This window comes from Eurytemora carolleeae, unplaced genomic scaffold (genome assembly GCF_000591075.1).
Source record: "Eurytemora carolleeae unplaced genomic scaffold, Eaff_2.0 scaffold186, whole genome shotgun sequence".
Classification (NCBI taxonomy): Eukaryota; Metazoa; Arthropoda; class Copepoda; order Calanoida; family Temoridae; genus Eurytemora; species Eurytemora carolleeae.
Window position 1 is genome coordinate 226,578 of NW_019396163.1, and position 16,460 is coordinate 243,037.

At 31.4% G+C, this 16,460-nt stretch overlaps 2 protein-coding genes across 11 annotated transcripts in view; both read right to left on the minus strand.

Annotated features, from left to right (window-relative positions):
* The window catches only part of LOC111696879 (AMP deaminase 2), a 33,121-nt gene extending 26,729 nt beyond the window's left edge, over positions 1 to 6,392 (minus strand). For 4 of the 7 annotated variants that reach the window (XM_023466637.1, XM_023466639.1, XM_023466640.1 and 1 more), the window contains exons 1-4: positions 6,172 to 6,371; positions 5,484 to 5,523; positions 4,529 to 4,607; positions 3,888 to 3,933 (exon numbers count right to left, since the gene is read on the minus strand). In XM_023466637.1, the coding sequence (XP_023322405.1) occupies positions 3,888 to 3,933; positions 4,529 to 4,607; positions 5,484 to 5,523; positions 6,172 to 6,274 (268 nt within the window). In that variant the 5' untranslated portion in view covers positions 6,275 to 6,371. The other 3 variants (XM_023466641.1, XM_023466638.1, XM_023466643.1) reach the window with 3 other exon arrangements.
* Positions 6,393 to 10,234: 3,842 nt separating this feature from the next.
* On the minus strand, positions 10,235 to 14,105 carry LOC111696906 (E3 ubiquitin-protein ligase SINA-like 5). Of its 4 annotated transcripts, none has more exons than XM_023466684.1 (5): positions 13,998 to 14,105; positions 11,831 to 11,916; positions 10,889 to 11,019; positions 10,634 to 10,707; positions 10,235 to 10,579 (listed from the first exon to the last, which is right to left on the minus strand). In XM_023466684.1, exons 1-5 carry the CDS (start codon positions 14,021 to 14,023, stop codon positions 10,390 to 10,392), a joined length of 507 nt encoding a protein of 168 aa, XP_023322452.1. In that variant the 5' UTR covers positions 14,024 to 14,105; the 3' UTR covers positions 10,235 to 10,389. The 4 variants fall into 4 exon arrangements, with proteins under 4 accessions (XP_023322452.1, XP_023322451.1, XP_023322453.1 ...); XM_023466683.1 differs by having other exon boundaries at positions 10,889 to 11,022; XM_023466685.1 differs by lacking the exons at positions 11,831 to 11,916; positions 13,998 to 14,105 and adding an exon at positions 11,321 to 11,357 and having other exon boundaries at positions 10,889 to 11,022.
* Between the last annotated feature and the right edge of the window lie 2,355 nt (positions 14,106 to 16,460).

A 16,460-nucleotide genomic window follows, 5' to 3' on the forward strand; every position in this document is an offset into this window, starting at 1 on the left:
GGGGGGGGGCTAATTTACCTTGTTTAATTGCGATAACATGATCAATTATCATTTTAAGAATGAAAAGGTTAATACTTAATCACTAATATACCTAAAAATACTAAGCCTTTAAAAAGGTATACGTATTTGTAGATATATTTACGTAAAAATTCATATGCTCTACTTTTTGGTATAAGAACTTTCGTATATTTACGTATATTTACTTATTTATCATACCAAGCAGTTTGTTTTTAGTGCTAGGTTTTCCAGAAACTTATTTTTACCAATAATTTTGCCTATACCTTTTACAAAGTAATTTCTTAAAAGTTTTTAGGTTTTTATTTTACGTATTGTTACTATTATTTTTTTCTTTACTAAAAAAATTGAATGTATTTAAAGAGTTTATAAGTTTGAGTTAAGTTTATAAGTATAAGTTATAACAATACGTATATTTTCGTAAATTTCATACGAATTAATTTTCCAACGTTTTTAGGTTTTCATTTGATGTATTTTAATGTATTTTTTCGGTTTTTTCTTTACTTAATAAACTGTATTTTTTAAGTTTAAAAGTTTGAGGCATACCTAAAAAAAAAAATTTTTTAGGTTTTAATTTTACGTACTTTTACGTATTTTTAGGTTTTTTCTTTCCTGAAAAAAATAATGTTTCTTATATTATATAAAGTTTGATATAAACTTTAAAAATACGTATATTTTCGTAAATTTCATATCAACTAATTTTCTAAGTTTTTAGGTTTTTATTTTACGCACTTTTTGGTTTTTCTTTACTGAAAAAATTGTATCTTTTTAGAGTTTGATGCAAACCCAAAATTCCGTATATTTTTGTAAATTTCATACCAAGTAATTTTTCAAAGTTTAGGTTTTAATTTCACGTATTTTTTCGGTTTTTACTTTACTTTTTTTTTAGAGTTTATAAGTTTGATACAATATTTAAAATGCATATAATTTCGTAAACTTTATAAGTTTATACTTTTTATAAGTTTTAAGGTTTATATTTTATAAATTTCACGTATTTGTATTTTTTAGAGTTGAAAAGTTTGATGCCAACTATTTTTTAAGTGTCAATATATTCACAAAAAACTCAACTGCAAAAACGCATATTTAAATTAGAACTTAAAAATATTTTATGATTTCTCAAGAGATTTGTTTTGCAAGAAATGGCTTGCAAACATTTTGGAAAATACAATCTTTCCAAATTTCTATCATTTTTTAGTAAATCGATGTTTTCATTAGAATCAATGTCAGTAAATTCTCGATTTTTTATAAATAGAAGTTCTATTTTGACAGCCTTGTAACAGTATAACAGATATTGAATATATATTGAAGATACAGACAAAATGCATATATGAATGATAATATGGATGGATACAGATGAAGGAATGATGATGGTGTGAAATTGTGTTGAAGAATATTGGATTGGATTGAAAATAATTGATATCTATGAATGGATTTAAGAAACTTTTGGGATTAGTTGTATGATATGAAGGAACAGTGTGCATGCAAAATTATATAGTTATCTACTTCACATTTTGGTTTTAGAACTTGGGTCTTAAAAATATGTAAATTTATGTAGGTAAAACCTATAAATTAAAAAATAAGGAATTGTTAAGATTTTTCAAACCTAAATCTGCGTATAGGAAAAACCTAAACATTCCTGATTTAATGGATTTTTAGGTTTTTTACACTCGCGTTTTTACATACGCGTTTTTACCTTTGTCATATAGGTATTTTTACGGATTTACAATATGTATTTTTACCAAGGAAATGGTTGCAAAAATATGTATGGCATACGTAAGGAAAATACGTATTTATACGTATTCCAAGCGTATATATGTATATACGAATGTAATAAGTATTTATAGGTTTTCCGGTTAGTAGTATAGCTCTAGATCTTATACCAATATTCAATTTCTGGGCCGAGCACCGCGGCTCGGACAGGCTAGGGAGCCTGGCGCTGCGGTCACATAAACAATTATATCCATGTGTTACATGAGATGCATGAACAAAATTGATAGTGTAGGGAGGGGTCCAAAAATCGTACATAAGGAAGTAAACCCCCCCCCCTCTCAATTGCACCTGTAGCTATTACCTATATTCTCCAACTCTGTGGTTACACATATTCTCATTTTAATCACAAACTTAATTCACTTGATTATAAAATATTTATAAATATAAAAGATTACAATTTGTGTACGCAGTATTATTGTACTGTATATATCGTACACTGTACACAAAGATCTGTACTGTGAATCATCATCACGGTGCCCTGAGTCCAAAACTTATGACAGGGTATAGGTATGAAAACCGGTTTTAATACCCGGGTTTTACGAATGGGGTTAGGCAGTTTTGTGGATTTCAATAGTTTTGTTATGAAATATTTTTTTCATTTAGTTTCTTCATATTCTCCATTTTTGTTGAATCTCTTCAATCAAAATCTACAAAATATTAAGACTCCAAAAAGACAGGGGTCAATATAATTCACTTTTCAATCCCATTTGGGATTGACAAATTTGAAAGAAATGGGGGCAAATTCTTTAATTGGGGGCAAATTTTTTTTATATGATAATTTTAAAAAAAATTGGGGGCATTTTTTTTTTAAATTACAAATGTGTTAGTGGAATTTGAAAAAAAAATTTTAACTGGGGGCATTTTTTTTAAAAATTGGGGGCATTTTTTTCAAAATTGGGGGCAAAAAATTATTTTGGGATTGAGAAAATCAGCTTTTTTGGGAATTATATTGACCACTGCAAAAAGGAAACTCAAGAGTTTTGTCCAACGATACTTTTTTAAATTTCGGGCTCTGCAAGTGCAACTTTAAACGTGTTATTTGCTTCGCCAAATTATTGAATAAACCATTAAAGGGAGTGACTGGCTAAAAACGGTAGTTAGGCTGAAAATGCACACTAATGTAGAGAAATATTTTAGGATTCATTTGAGACCTATGAGAAATTTTACGGTGCATATTTGTTAGCAAAAACACGAATTCAATCTTTTAAATCTTCATAGGTTGTTCATTTTGGTCTTTGGAGGAATGGAATTTTAAGAATCGGGTTTTCACAAATTATTCGATGACGACTACAAGAAAATGTGACAAAAGTTCTAAAATAAACTAATTAGTTGTTTAGGAACAAGTTGAGATAAAAATTAACTCTTATCCTCGAAGTTAGGTATCAAGGAGCTGAAGTTCTTGATCAACCAGGGTTGTAAATCCTAAGCCTAACCAAACCTTCCAGAAGTAATTCTGTGGCAGTACGGTCTTCGGATAGTATAATGCATAAACAAATCTTATTCAGATAATGGTTTTTTAATGTCTCATTGTTCACAAACATTTTCCGTTTATTTTCTGGAATTTTTATTGTAGAGACAATATTTGAAGAATTTAAAGAAATATATGCAAGCAAATTGATAAGGACAACTAAATTCAATTTAATGGTGAAAAAAAATTATTCTAACATAGATTTATTGAAAAATTCCGATTGAAATTGCGCTTTTGCTAAACAAGTATGCACTGTTAAATCGTCTCATACGTCTCAACTACCATTTCTAGCCAGACACTCCCTTTAAGTGACTATATTCAAGGAAGAAGACCTAGATTAACCATGGGATCCTCACGCTTTAAGAGTTTCAAGAAGTTTATAAATAAATAGTCCTTTAAAAATATGGAGTGAACTTTTTCTAAGCAAAAAATGAAGATTCCTTATATACATCTCGTAAACTATAAAACTAAAACTGCCAAAATGGGACATCAAACCTCAGTTAATTAATTAAACTCGTATTCCATCCTTGCAATCAGATTTAACGATCTCATATTGTAAAAATGCTTTAAGTTAACTATATTGTAAAAAATGAAAATGTTGGGACTAAAATGAATCTATAGTTGAATAGCTTACCTTGTCTGAAAGCCATTCTGTCTCCATAATCAACCTGTTCATAAGTCTTCACATCAAAATCAATTTGGTTTCTTGATAAAATTGTAACGACGTTCTNGTGCATGTAATATATTAACATATTTTTTCTGTGATCCAAAAGTTGATAATCCTGTGAAAATATAGATATTTGTTAAGAAACGTTCCCTTATCTAATTTTCTCCAAACAGTTCAAGATTTTATTCTGTAATGTGAATATTGAAAGATTATTTAATATACATATACATATAGATAAAGATTTGTTTTCAATGCAGGTTTAAAACAAGAATATTCTCGCTTTCCATGTTTAGGGGTTCATGAATTATAATCGAACAGACAAAAAGCTACTAACAGAGATGTCTGTTTTATAAATATCGAAATTTTCTACAGTGGTAGGTGATAGTATCAATACAATGAATACGACTTACGATTTAAATTTTGATTAATATCAAGCTGTTAAACAGCATGGATACACATAAACATAGCTAATTCAAGAGAAGCTGTTAATTAAAAAAGCTTCTCTTTGATTACTTATAAAAACTTGTTAACAATCAAAACTTTAATCGCCTACCACTGTAAAATAAATTTGAGAAAAAATTGTCGTTTCGAATTCAATATGAAGATTCCTTTCTGGATTGTTTTCTAGCTGAAGATCTAGGCTGGGATTGTTCAGTATCAGAATCCTCATCATTTCCCTCAAAACTCCTGAAACAGGTGCTAACATAGATTTTTCCTATATAATATTTTCATTATTTTCTTAAACAAATTATGGAAGAAGACATTCTAAACTATTTACCAATTGTCCTATTTCGTGGGACACCCTGTACAAACAAACAAGATTACTATTTTATATATAAAGATAGATGTACTTAGTTTTCCGTGAGACCTTTATAGTATTTACTATTCTTTAAGAGTGGGTTTAATTATGGTAAGTTATAGAATAAATCACATTATGCTTGCTTATTCACTACAAAACGAAAATGTTTGATGGGATATGCTGTATTTTTCCAACGGCACCTTACAATTAAGAGAGAAACTTATTTTTGAATTTAATAATTCCTAATTGTATTTTTCCTAAAAAAATATTCCCTCGATAAGATTTATCATGATTATATACAGGTAAGGTAATCCATTATACTAAAGTTTATTTTGTCATTTGGATTATAAATCTCAAAAGTGTTCAAAGCTTCATGCGGCCATGCCTGGAATTGTAGGGTAAATACATGTTTGTAATCCCATTCGAGCACAAACAACTTTGCTTCTTAGTTAGGAGAAGACATTTCTCGTACCGGTAACACCATTAAAAATGTTTGATACGTTGATTATTTTGTGATCGACTCTGATCGTATAAGCTACAACATATAGTTTGGTTTGGCAAATACATTTAGAAAATTGACTTTGTAAAGTGTATTACGTCTTTGTTTGGAACTTTAAACATATCGTTGATATGAAGTATCTCTTATAATTATTATAATTAATAACTGTGTTAATCCTATATTTGTTAGATTTTGTATTTTATAATTTTACAGTGTTTATTTAAAGAAGCAGACGTACGTAACAGAAAATAAAGATAATGCTTACCCAGAGGGCATAATAGACCTGGATGCCATTTTTAGATTTTCTGAAAAAAATTTCAAATGTTAAAAATTCAAAAACGTTTAAATTTGTTTTGGATGTTTGGTGTTTTATAACAAGGTATAAAGGTAAAAACACTTTGTAAAAACCCCAATACAAATTATTGAGGTCTTATCAAATCTGTCTCAAAAATTCTTATTTGAAAAAAAAAGAGTTTGGCTTAGAATATAGGCTTAGAAATACACATGCTTGAAAGATTATTGTTTTTACAGGAATCTTTCTTTATTTTACGCTTCAAGCTTTAAAAGAAACAAATCTTGCAGTCTGAAGTGTCTAGCTACCCTACTCTACATTTTAAACATTCCTTTAAGTTTATTTTCTGACAGTTTATAACCTCAAATACAGATCTGCACTGTTAAATGTGGGTTAGTAAATGCAGGCTAGAGGATTAAATTGAACTGTGGATTTATTTCAAATAAAGCATTCAATTCGGCGCATAATAAAAACCACAAAAGTTAATCTATAATCTATTGTGTATTGTTGATGACGATATGTAAACAGATATTGGGCTTCACGAACAATGAGATTTTTTATGACAATTTTTAAACAGATTTTGGATTTTATAAACAATGCGATTCCTAGATTTACGATGTTTTAGACCAAGATTTAAAACTTTTAGATATGAATTTATTACCTGTGTAAAGCTTTAATTTCCTAAAAATATATGTAGAACATATATCTGTTATACAACCGCTGAAGAACCTTTTAATTCTGTTTATTAACAAAACTAAACTCATTTGTTAAATCAATATCATGCTTAGACAGATAGTTTTGCATAATTGTACACAAAAAAACTTTTAGTTAAGGTGTTGGACCGGACTGAGGATTATAAACTTGAATACCTCGATAAGGCAACTAAACAGTTTACAAATGAAACTCGCGGATTTTCCCAAAATAGTTTGCGAAATTTGTTTCAAACAGTTTTACAAAATTTTTATACGTTCTTGATTTAAAATGTGTCAGAAAACATAAACTTTAACGTTGTATCTAAAAAAATAAACAGCGTGTTAGTCTAGAGATCAACATTGTTTTGAGGTCCGTTTTAAACCTTTACGGGTGTTTCTTTAATCAATCAAAACGATATTAGTAATAATTTTTAAATATTGTTTTGAAAAATATCTTTGCAGTCAGAGTAAAAATTAATATAATTTAATGTTAACAAACTTGTCATGCATACAGTTTTTAAACAGGATGTACAACTCAAATTCTTGTAGAGCTCATTAAAAGTTGAAAACTTAAAAACAAACCTGAAAACGATACACACACACTGGTCACATTTCTATTTGAAATTGGATATTACATTTTACAAAAAGGTTCTTAAATGATACCAAACAGAAACTTTTAAAATTTGATTAACCTTAATGTGCTTGCTACTTTGTAACATCTATATAATGAGCAGTATTTTCGCATTTTTAATGTTATTGTAGATCTGTATAGGTAAATGTCTAGATTTCAACTGCTCTGTCTGTGGACTAAGTATCACTATAAATGCACCTACAGATATAAAAGAAAGAAAACTAGAACGTGAATTCAAGAAGAATTTGGGTTGCTAGGGGGGTTCACAAGGGTAACTGGCATAACGCCATTTTATAAAATATAAGACAAAGCGAAGGAGAAGTTATATAAATGCAATTATATACTTTAAAGGAACTGTAGACGTAATGTATGTGGACATCTGATTCGTCCTCAACCGTGAATCGGACATGCCAGTTTAAAATATTTCAACGTTCCCTGCAAATCGAAAATTTATGATTCTGTTTGTGTACTTTTAAAGTAGTTTTTGCCTTTGAAATAGTTGTTTAAAACAAACTCTCTTTTAAATTTGAGATTTGCAATTGCACACAAGACGCAGATTGTTAAATTTAGTTTAAATGCATAACGCCATGCAGACCAATTATCGTTTTCAAAATAACTAATTGTTTACTTAAACTCTCTTATTTATACTATATCTTTGCAACGTGATGAAATAAGACATATAAGCACAGAATGGCATTATCTGTTTTCTTTGACTTCAACATATTCAAGCGAAGAATTCTGCGAGCTCAAAAATGTCATAGTTTGAAAAAGCATAGATTTACGCCATTAAACTGCAAAGATAAAGAGAATATTATGTATAATGTGAGGGAAGTGTTAAATATTGTAAAAAGAACCTAAATTTCTTCCATATTATATTAGTTTGTTACTCAGAGTAGCTACAAGGTTATCCATAAAGGATTAGACTGTAAAGACGACTCAAAACTCTTTCAATATGACGAGCCCAAGTTTAAAAATGTCTTCTGTCTTGAATGCTTATTTAATAATTTGGGCTTAGACAGAAAGAGTTTAGTTGGAGGGAATCATGAATATATGAAATAGGCATTAAAATTTCCCCATAGCCGCGCCGTCTCTGAAGCTTCATTGTTTGTGGGTAACCCTGTAGAGACACTCTCCTGAAAAGTGGCTTGTTCGTAAAAGCTATGTCTATGATAGGCTTGATTTAAGGCACTAAGTTTAATTTCAAATGACCCACATGCAAAGATTATAACATAAGAAAGTATGAATTTTATCATGTTCGCTCGAGAACTCATTCTTTCTTCTGAAATTCTAAAAAACGGGAGTTAACTGTCAGAAAGGTTTCATAGGTAATATTGTAAAATTTAATTACTTTTAATTTTAACAGATTTATAGTCAAGTCACTTAGTTAAATAAAGTTTTTATTCTGTGTAAAATAAGTGTGTGTGTGTATGAGCAGGTAGGCAGCAGCTGGTAAACTGGCCGGCCTGTACTAGCCGGGGTGTCAGGTAGACAGATATCTCAGATACAATTTAACACTACAAGGGAGGGGGGTGCAAGGACGCCGTGAGCTCGGTTAAATGGTCTCGAAGTCTGTAAATTTGCAGATGTCTATCTAAAACGACCTGGCGCTTCCTTGATCCTAAAAAGTAATCTAAACAAATTTTAACAAATGTCTTCGGATATTAAGGAAACACTCTATTAATTCTTTTTAAATATTTACTTTAAAAATTTAATTTTTAATTTCTTTATATATTCTAACGTCTAGGGGTAGCGCCAGGTCATTTAAATACTAATCAGCGAATATCGAGGCTTGGAGACCAATTTCGCTGCCCAGCACTCCCGGCCTCCCTCAATCCCCTCAAAGTACACAGGTAGAAATCTATCAAAATCGTGATATAATATTACTTCACAATACTCCAAGTTTATAAATTTTAAAATTGTAATATGAGACTGTTAAACCAACACTAAATAAATAGAAACATCTCGTTCAGGAGGACCCAAATAATCGTGATGGGAAGCGACGGAAAAACAAATATGATTTTAGATTGCATACATCATTACATATAGCCATGGACATAACTGAAGGGGAAACGGGTAACACGCCCCCATTTGTTAATACAAAAGGGGGCGGGGGCCCCCCCCCCTGTTGGAAATCTAATACGATTATAACTCACGCTGCTGTAAATGGACCATCAGGTTTCAAGTCAAAACACCAACTTTTTCTGCAGAAGATGTTAATAATATTGATATGGAGTTATAACATCAATTAATAAAATGCCACTGAGGGAATTTTCAATCAAATTTATTTTATATTTATACAAGTGCATTTACAGGTCTAAAATAAAGCGTAACTTTTCATGAAGAGTCAAAAAACATATCGAAGTAAAAAAATCAAAGTCCAGAATCAACTCCTTACTGACTAGAATAACTAGATACGGCCTGAAAAAGTCTTCTTGATTTACACAAGGAATCGAGTTTTAGTCACAAACTCTGCATTTTTAATGTCTAATAAACTATGAATTCTGTATGATTAGATAATTCATATTTAAAATATCAAAGGCTTTTATCAGGTTGCACAGATTATAAAGTCTACAATTATATGTTCAATTATTTAACAATATCTGCCTTGTTCCATTTTGCAAATCTGTTGAATATTTTTTGTTTTTATATAGATGCCGTTCCTTCCATAAACTACATTGGTCGACAACTTGACGTCTCCTATTTTGGGCGTGAAATGTACGGAGACATATCTATCTGATAAGAATTTGCATGAGACATCTAGCGGCCAACATATCGTCCCCCAAAGTACGTGAAATACACGACCACTTTCTATTGAGAAAACGGGCTCTGGGTGTCCCCCGAAACATTAACAGTTGGTAAATAGTTAAGAATGTCTTCTTCCACAAGTTGTTTAATACCAAAGACAATAATAAAAATATCATAAAGGAGTCATATTACCGTAAAAGTAAAACATATTTTAGCAAAATATTTTTTAAACGAAATAAACTGCTAACAGCCTTTAATTTCTATTACAGTGCATGGAAGAAGACATTTATTTACCAACCGATATGTTTCGTGGGACACCCTGTAAATAAAAAACCAAATTGTTTCCAGATCTTCCAGATATTATTGTTCATTTAAACTGCTGTGTTCATATTTAAATGATATGAAATTTAACAATGAAATGATTGAAATTAAGTAGTTAAAATTCACGAATTTAAATTAATTCAGATCGAAAAATCAAAAAATTTCTTAACAAGGGGGCTTTGATCACCTGCAACCCCCTCGCCTCGTTCACAAGTTTCACTCTATGCGTCCCCCCCTTAAACTAATCACCCAATTACGAGCCTGACATTTACATTGAAAAAAAGTCTTTATGTTTAAGTTGGCAGTAGAATATTCTCTCAGGTTAACACTCAAAATTATAATCTTAAACAAATTTATTTCATATCTTTATTCATATATTTTACCAGTGGTTTTTTGTCTCAAGGGATTTCCCTTTCAGTCTTCAGGTTTGGCTAAAATAAAGCCATTGTCAGAAGAAGTTGGTTAACTTCAGTCAAGAAAATTTATGCTTTTAAAGAAGTCTTGCTAGTTGTTCCAGAGCTAAGTTTCTTATCGGTTGGTTTAATACGACGCGGCAGACTGGGCATGAACGAAGACGACTGCGACAAGATCCACACATCACGTGTCCATGCTCACATTGATAAACGTTACCAAGTGAAGTCTTGTAACAAACTGGGCATTGAAGGCTGTCAACTAAACTCCTAAACAGGTATATTTTTAAAAGAAGTCCAGAACAAGATCTCTTTTTTTTTTACCTGACTATGTCCTCTGAGCACTTGCAAGAACTAGTGCGCTTCTTTATCCGATTGTCCAAGGAATTCAGTCGCTCCTGGAGCATTTATTCTTTGTTTCGAGAAAAAATAATTTGAAAAAATTGTTCAAGTTTTACTTTGAAATGTTCTAAAATTATTTCGAATTTTCTTAATTACCTAAGAAAAAATTGCACCTGCTATGGGTGCTTGCTTCAATAAACTTTCTTACGGACAATTCTATTGAAATAATTAGTATACCTGGATAAAAGTATCAACTAGATCAAGATGATCCTGATTAGATGATTCAGCCAGTGTGTATAGATGAGCAGGGTACAGCAAGGAGGGTTCAATATCCTCCAATAGGTTAATAGATCTGGTATCATAGTCATCTTCTGAAGCAAAAACCTGTTATAAAAGGTAGAAACTTTTGTTCCACCAAAATGAACTTGTCTGAAGTACGAATCTTTTCAGCTAGATAAATAGCACATGGAATAGTCGGAGATGTCATCTGGAGGAACTGTGCCCAGCCATATATTTAGGATTGAACATGAAAAAAAATTTTCACGGACATGATTAACTTGAGGTTTGTACCTGTAATATGTAGAGATTATACCTGTAATAAATGTAGAGATTGTACCGGTACCTGCCATATCTGTAGAGATTGTAGCTGATAAATATATGGAGAGATACCTGTAATATGTGGAGATAACATATAGGATTGTACCTGCAATTTTATCTGAAATATATGTAGAGATTGTAACGGCAATATATGGAGAAACGTACCGGACATTTATGTGGAGAATACATGTAGAGATTGTACCTAGAATATATGTAGAGATTTTACCTGCAATGTATGTAGAGATTGTAACTGCAGTATTTGTAGAGATTGTACTTGGTAATGTATGTAGAGATTGTACCTGTAACATATGTACAGATTGTACCTGTATATATGTAAAGATTGTACCTGTAATATCTGTAGAGATAGTACCTTGAACATATAGAGATTGTACCTGTAATATCTGTAGAGATTGTGCCTGTAATATATGTAGAGATAGTACCTTGAATATATAGAGATTGTACCTGCAATATCTGTAGAGATTATACCTGTAATATAAGCGAAAATTTTACCTGTAATATATGTAGAGATTGGGCCTGTAATGAATGAGGAGATTGTACCCATTATGTATGTGGAATTTGTACCTGTAATATATGTGGAGATTGTAATGCTGGGAAGAGATTGCTCGAACTCCAATGGCGGGGTGGTTACAACAATGTCAGGAATCAGCCTAATCAAATTATAAATCTGTATTAAGAGTGACAATAGTCTCATATCCATAACAACTACCAATGTCAAAGATAAAAATTGGGAATTCCCCTATAATTTAATGAAATGCACAATGGCACAAGGGGACTCAAAAACCGGCATTAGAGTAGGTTGCCTTTTTACTCCTCTAAAAAAGACTTTGAAAGTGCTTAGAAAGATCATTTTAATTCATAAAGGGGTCTTATACTTAGTGTAAAACTAAGTCGAATATTTGAAAATCTTAAAAAGTTCGCGAAATAATATTGTTTAACAAAAAACAGAGACAAATATCTCCACTCAACCCCTTTTTTCCTGAGACTCTGAAATCCAAGGTGTACAAGTACACCTAATCCTAGGCCGCAATTAATGCAACCTTAAGAGAGGCATCAATTCCGGCCCAATGTTGGCAAAGTGCTCTGATGGACTTAAAAAAGGCCATTTTTTGGCAGGACAATAAATAAGACCTCTTCCGAGACTTTGACGAATATGAAAAAACCCGTACAAAATTTATATGATTATATTCATAATATATTTCATAAGCAGATTTATTTATTACTAAAAATTAAATTTAAATAAATATAAATATAAAAATGTTTAAAATAAAGAAGTTTTCGAATTAACGACATAATTACAAAAAATTACAAAGCATCAGACAAAAAAAATAAAGGTTTATTACCCCATTAAAAATTAACACAACATACTATATAGGCCGGGTAAAGAAACCTTGAATGCTCAAGGGACTGTAAAGGAAAAATAAAAGATGGGTAAAGGCTCTTGATCGCGACCCAAATAGATTATTAAGTACAATAGGTGGCAACAGAGAAATGGACAATTATACGCGACGTCACAAGTGTCAAATATAACAAGGAAAACGAAATTTTATCACATTAGTTGACATGTTTTCCAAGATTAAATAAACAAGTGTAAAAACAGAAAATAAGGATCCAATAAAATTTTAATTATGTTACTGTAAGATAAATACTTTATTCTAAAATTATCACTATTATTCATAATTTGGTCAGACACAAAAACTGAATGGACACAATTGTGACGTCAGAATACAGCTGTACTGAGAGTGTACAATTTTTCGTTGCCATCTATTGTACTTGACAATCTATTTGATCGCGACCCATGAAATTGATATAGGGTCTGTCCTAGTGAACGATTTTTGGACTCCCTCCCCAGCCCCCCGCACCCCCTTCTATCAATTTTGGACATGACCAAATGAGTATTTATTTAGTATTATTCAGGGTTAGGTTAAGACACTTTCTGGGCCGAGCGCTGCGGCTAGGATGGGTTAGGGGGCCGAGCGCTACGGCTAGGACAGGCTAGGGGGCCGAGCGCTGCGGCCACGGGTTAGGTTAAGTTATGACACTTTCTGGGCCGAACGCTGCGGCTAGGACAGGCTAGGGGGCCGAGCGCTGCGGCCACGGGTTAGGTCAAGTTAAGACATTTTCTGTAAGATCCATGTACAAAATTAAATTAAATTAAATCTGCCAAAAAAGTGTATTATTTTATCCAAGAACTAGCCAAGTACATAATATTTCTGTTATGGTATAATAATAAATCCAGATATTTTTCAAACATTCAAATTCAATCTTGACCGTTTCATGAATTAGTTTCATTTAAAAAACATGAACAGAGCTGAAAACTTTAGAATGGGATATCCTTGATCACGATCGGTTATTTAGTCTGGAGATTAACAACAAGAGGAGAACAAGCATTATTTAATCCGGAGATTAAGAAAAAGAAGAGATCAAGCATTAATATCAATATCCACCATTCTAAAGTTTTCAGCTCTGAAAAACAATTATTGAATAATTACAACATTGCAACCTTGTAATTTCTGTAGCAACAAAGAAGAATGTCAAAAACATAAATTCACCATTTAATGAGTTAATTTCGATTAAAAAATAAGTCTGTGGTTACCTCAAGAATAATATATACTTTGAGACCTGATCTAATCCTAACACATGTTTAGAATTTTAAACAAATTTGAGAGATTTCAGCGAACGAAGCGTAAATATAATAGTAAAATAGTTCACTATAAGTACTAAAACTAACCTATCAAACTCAGTCGAATTAACCATATTAGTATCTCTAGGGTTGTCAAGATTAAACTGATTGAACTGGAATGAATTGGTAAAAATATGAAACTATGTAAATAAAAGAGATGTACGGAGAGGAGTGATCAAAACCAGTTCTACTCTNTAAGGGGGGGATGGGGTGGTTTGCAAATATAGGAATGAGGATTCCCATTTGTCCAATTAAAAAGATAATGTTCGGGTGAGGGTGGGGAGGGGGGGGATTATAAATATTTTAAAAACGAAAGTAAGACTGCATTTAATGCCTTGAGGTTGGATCAAATATATATAATCCAGATTTATATCAAATCAAATTAAACAAAACTTTTATATTTTACATTATTTTATAGGTAAAATCTATTCTCCATGATAAAATAAAATTACAAAAAGGAAGAGTGTGAAAATGCCAGAATTTGCTATGGCTGGCCAAACGGCTGGACCAAATTGGCTGACATTTTTTTAAGGAACCCATGGGTACCCCGGATGTGACATAAAATCCCACGGGCAACGCAGAAAACTTCAGCAAAAATCATGATTAAGTACCAAGCACGGGAAAACGGTTGGAGTAACTATGACTATGATTAATAATATAAACCTGGACAACACCGAGCAGTCCAACTAAAAAATGCACATTAGACATAATATAAGACGCTCAGCCTCCAGGAGCTTTTTTTTGTGTGAAATTTGAGGTTTTCAAAATTTTATAAGAAAAAGCCTGACATCTTCAAAGTTAGATACAGGGTGTCCCACGAAACATGACAGTTGGTAAATAGTTTAGAATGTCTTCTTCCATAATTTGTTAAGTTGTTTAATACCAAAGACAATAATAAAAATATCATTTAGGAGTCATATTATAGTGAAATTAACTTCAAAATAAAATATATTTGAGCAAAAGATTTTTTAAACGAAATAAACTGGAAACATCCTTTAATATCGAATACAGTGTATGGAAGACGACATTCAAAACTATTTACCAACTGTCATGTTTCGTGGGACACCATGTAGCTAATGTTTTTGTTCTGGAGAAAATTGCACGTCAGACTGAAATCTGATATATATATATACATATGTATATATATATGGGTTTTTAATCTTAATTCCATTTAAAGAAGAGTTATTAAGAAGAAAAAATGTATTTTATGTAATTGCGTGAAATCAAAATAAAAGAAGCTACGAGGTCCCAAAGTCGTACACATGTAATGTCCCATTTTGTCTTTCTTTTGACAGTTCATAAACTTTGATAATTTCTTAACTAAAATAGAAATAAAACCATTTTAGAGAAGCATATTGTACAGAAATGTGTTGACATTGAACAGAAACCCTGTTTAAAATTCCTTGAAATTATATTTTTCCCAAATCATGAAAAAAAATTGATTTCTGAAGAAAGATTTATTATGACTGGAAACAGTGCGTAGAGTCTATATTCCTGGTATTTTAGTACATTTACCCCATGTGCTTGGATCCAATCTGATTTTTATACGATATATCATGTGGACAAACACGTTCACAACTTATACGTTCACAGTACCGGATTAAAGGGGGGGGGGGGGATTTCAAACATATAACGCAAAAAAGGCTAATTTTTACAAGTGTGCACGAAAACTGAAGCTTTTTAATTTTTAGAAAAGACATCCATCTATTTATTTACAATTCTTATTCGCTTATGATGGGCCAACCAATCAAAACAACCAACTATGGTTAGGCGGGTCCAAACTACATAGTAAATTGTGATTTGTTATTTGTATTATCTCGTGCTTTGTAGTTGAATAAAAATATGAAATGAGATACAGGGTTACCCACAAAGGATGAAACTGTAAAGACGACCGGAAGTTAAGTCCTATGCTTAAATAAAGTATTTTAATGGCTTATCTTATTATTTGGCCAAGAAAGAAAGAAGTTTACAGTTGAAGGGAATATAAAGAAACAGAAAGAATAAATTCACTATACAGTCGTATCTGAAGTCTCATCCTGTGAGGGTAACCCTGTATTTGAAGAATTTTTACAATACAAATTGTGTCATTAAAAACTTGAATCTTGTTTGTTTAGTAAAGATGACTGTTTGTCATTTTTGCTAAATATTAATGATATTTTTTGAGAATTAAGACTCATTGTAAAATTTAGATTAATTCGTGTAAGGCAGACGTTAAAAGTACGACAGAGTCATTATTTGAATCCCTTTTCCTCCAATACAGAGTGTACCAAATACTGACTCAAAATAGTAAACACCAATATTTCTTGGCCATAGAACACAACGACCAAAACTGTTAAAATATCTCAAAAATGTTTAAATATCAAAAGAGTAAACCCCACAATCTCAGCTGGAAGTCAATTAAAATAATTGTCTTTGTCTTTGTCTTCAGGACAATTCACGCCCATCTTCTATTTCACTTGAAATTGAGGTTCGGTGAGCATTTTCACTTCGTACAGTATAAAACAATAAAAA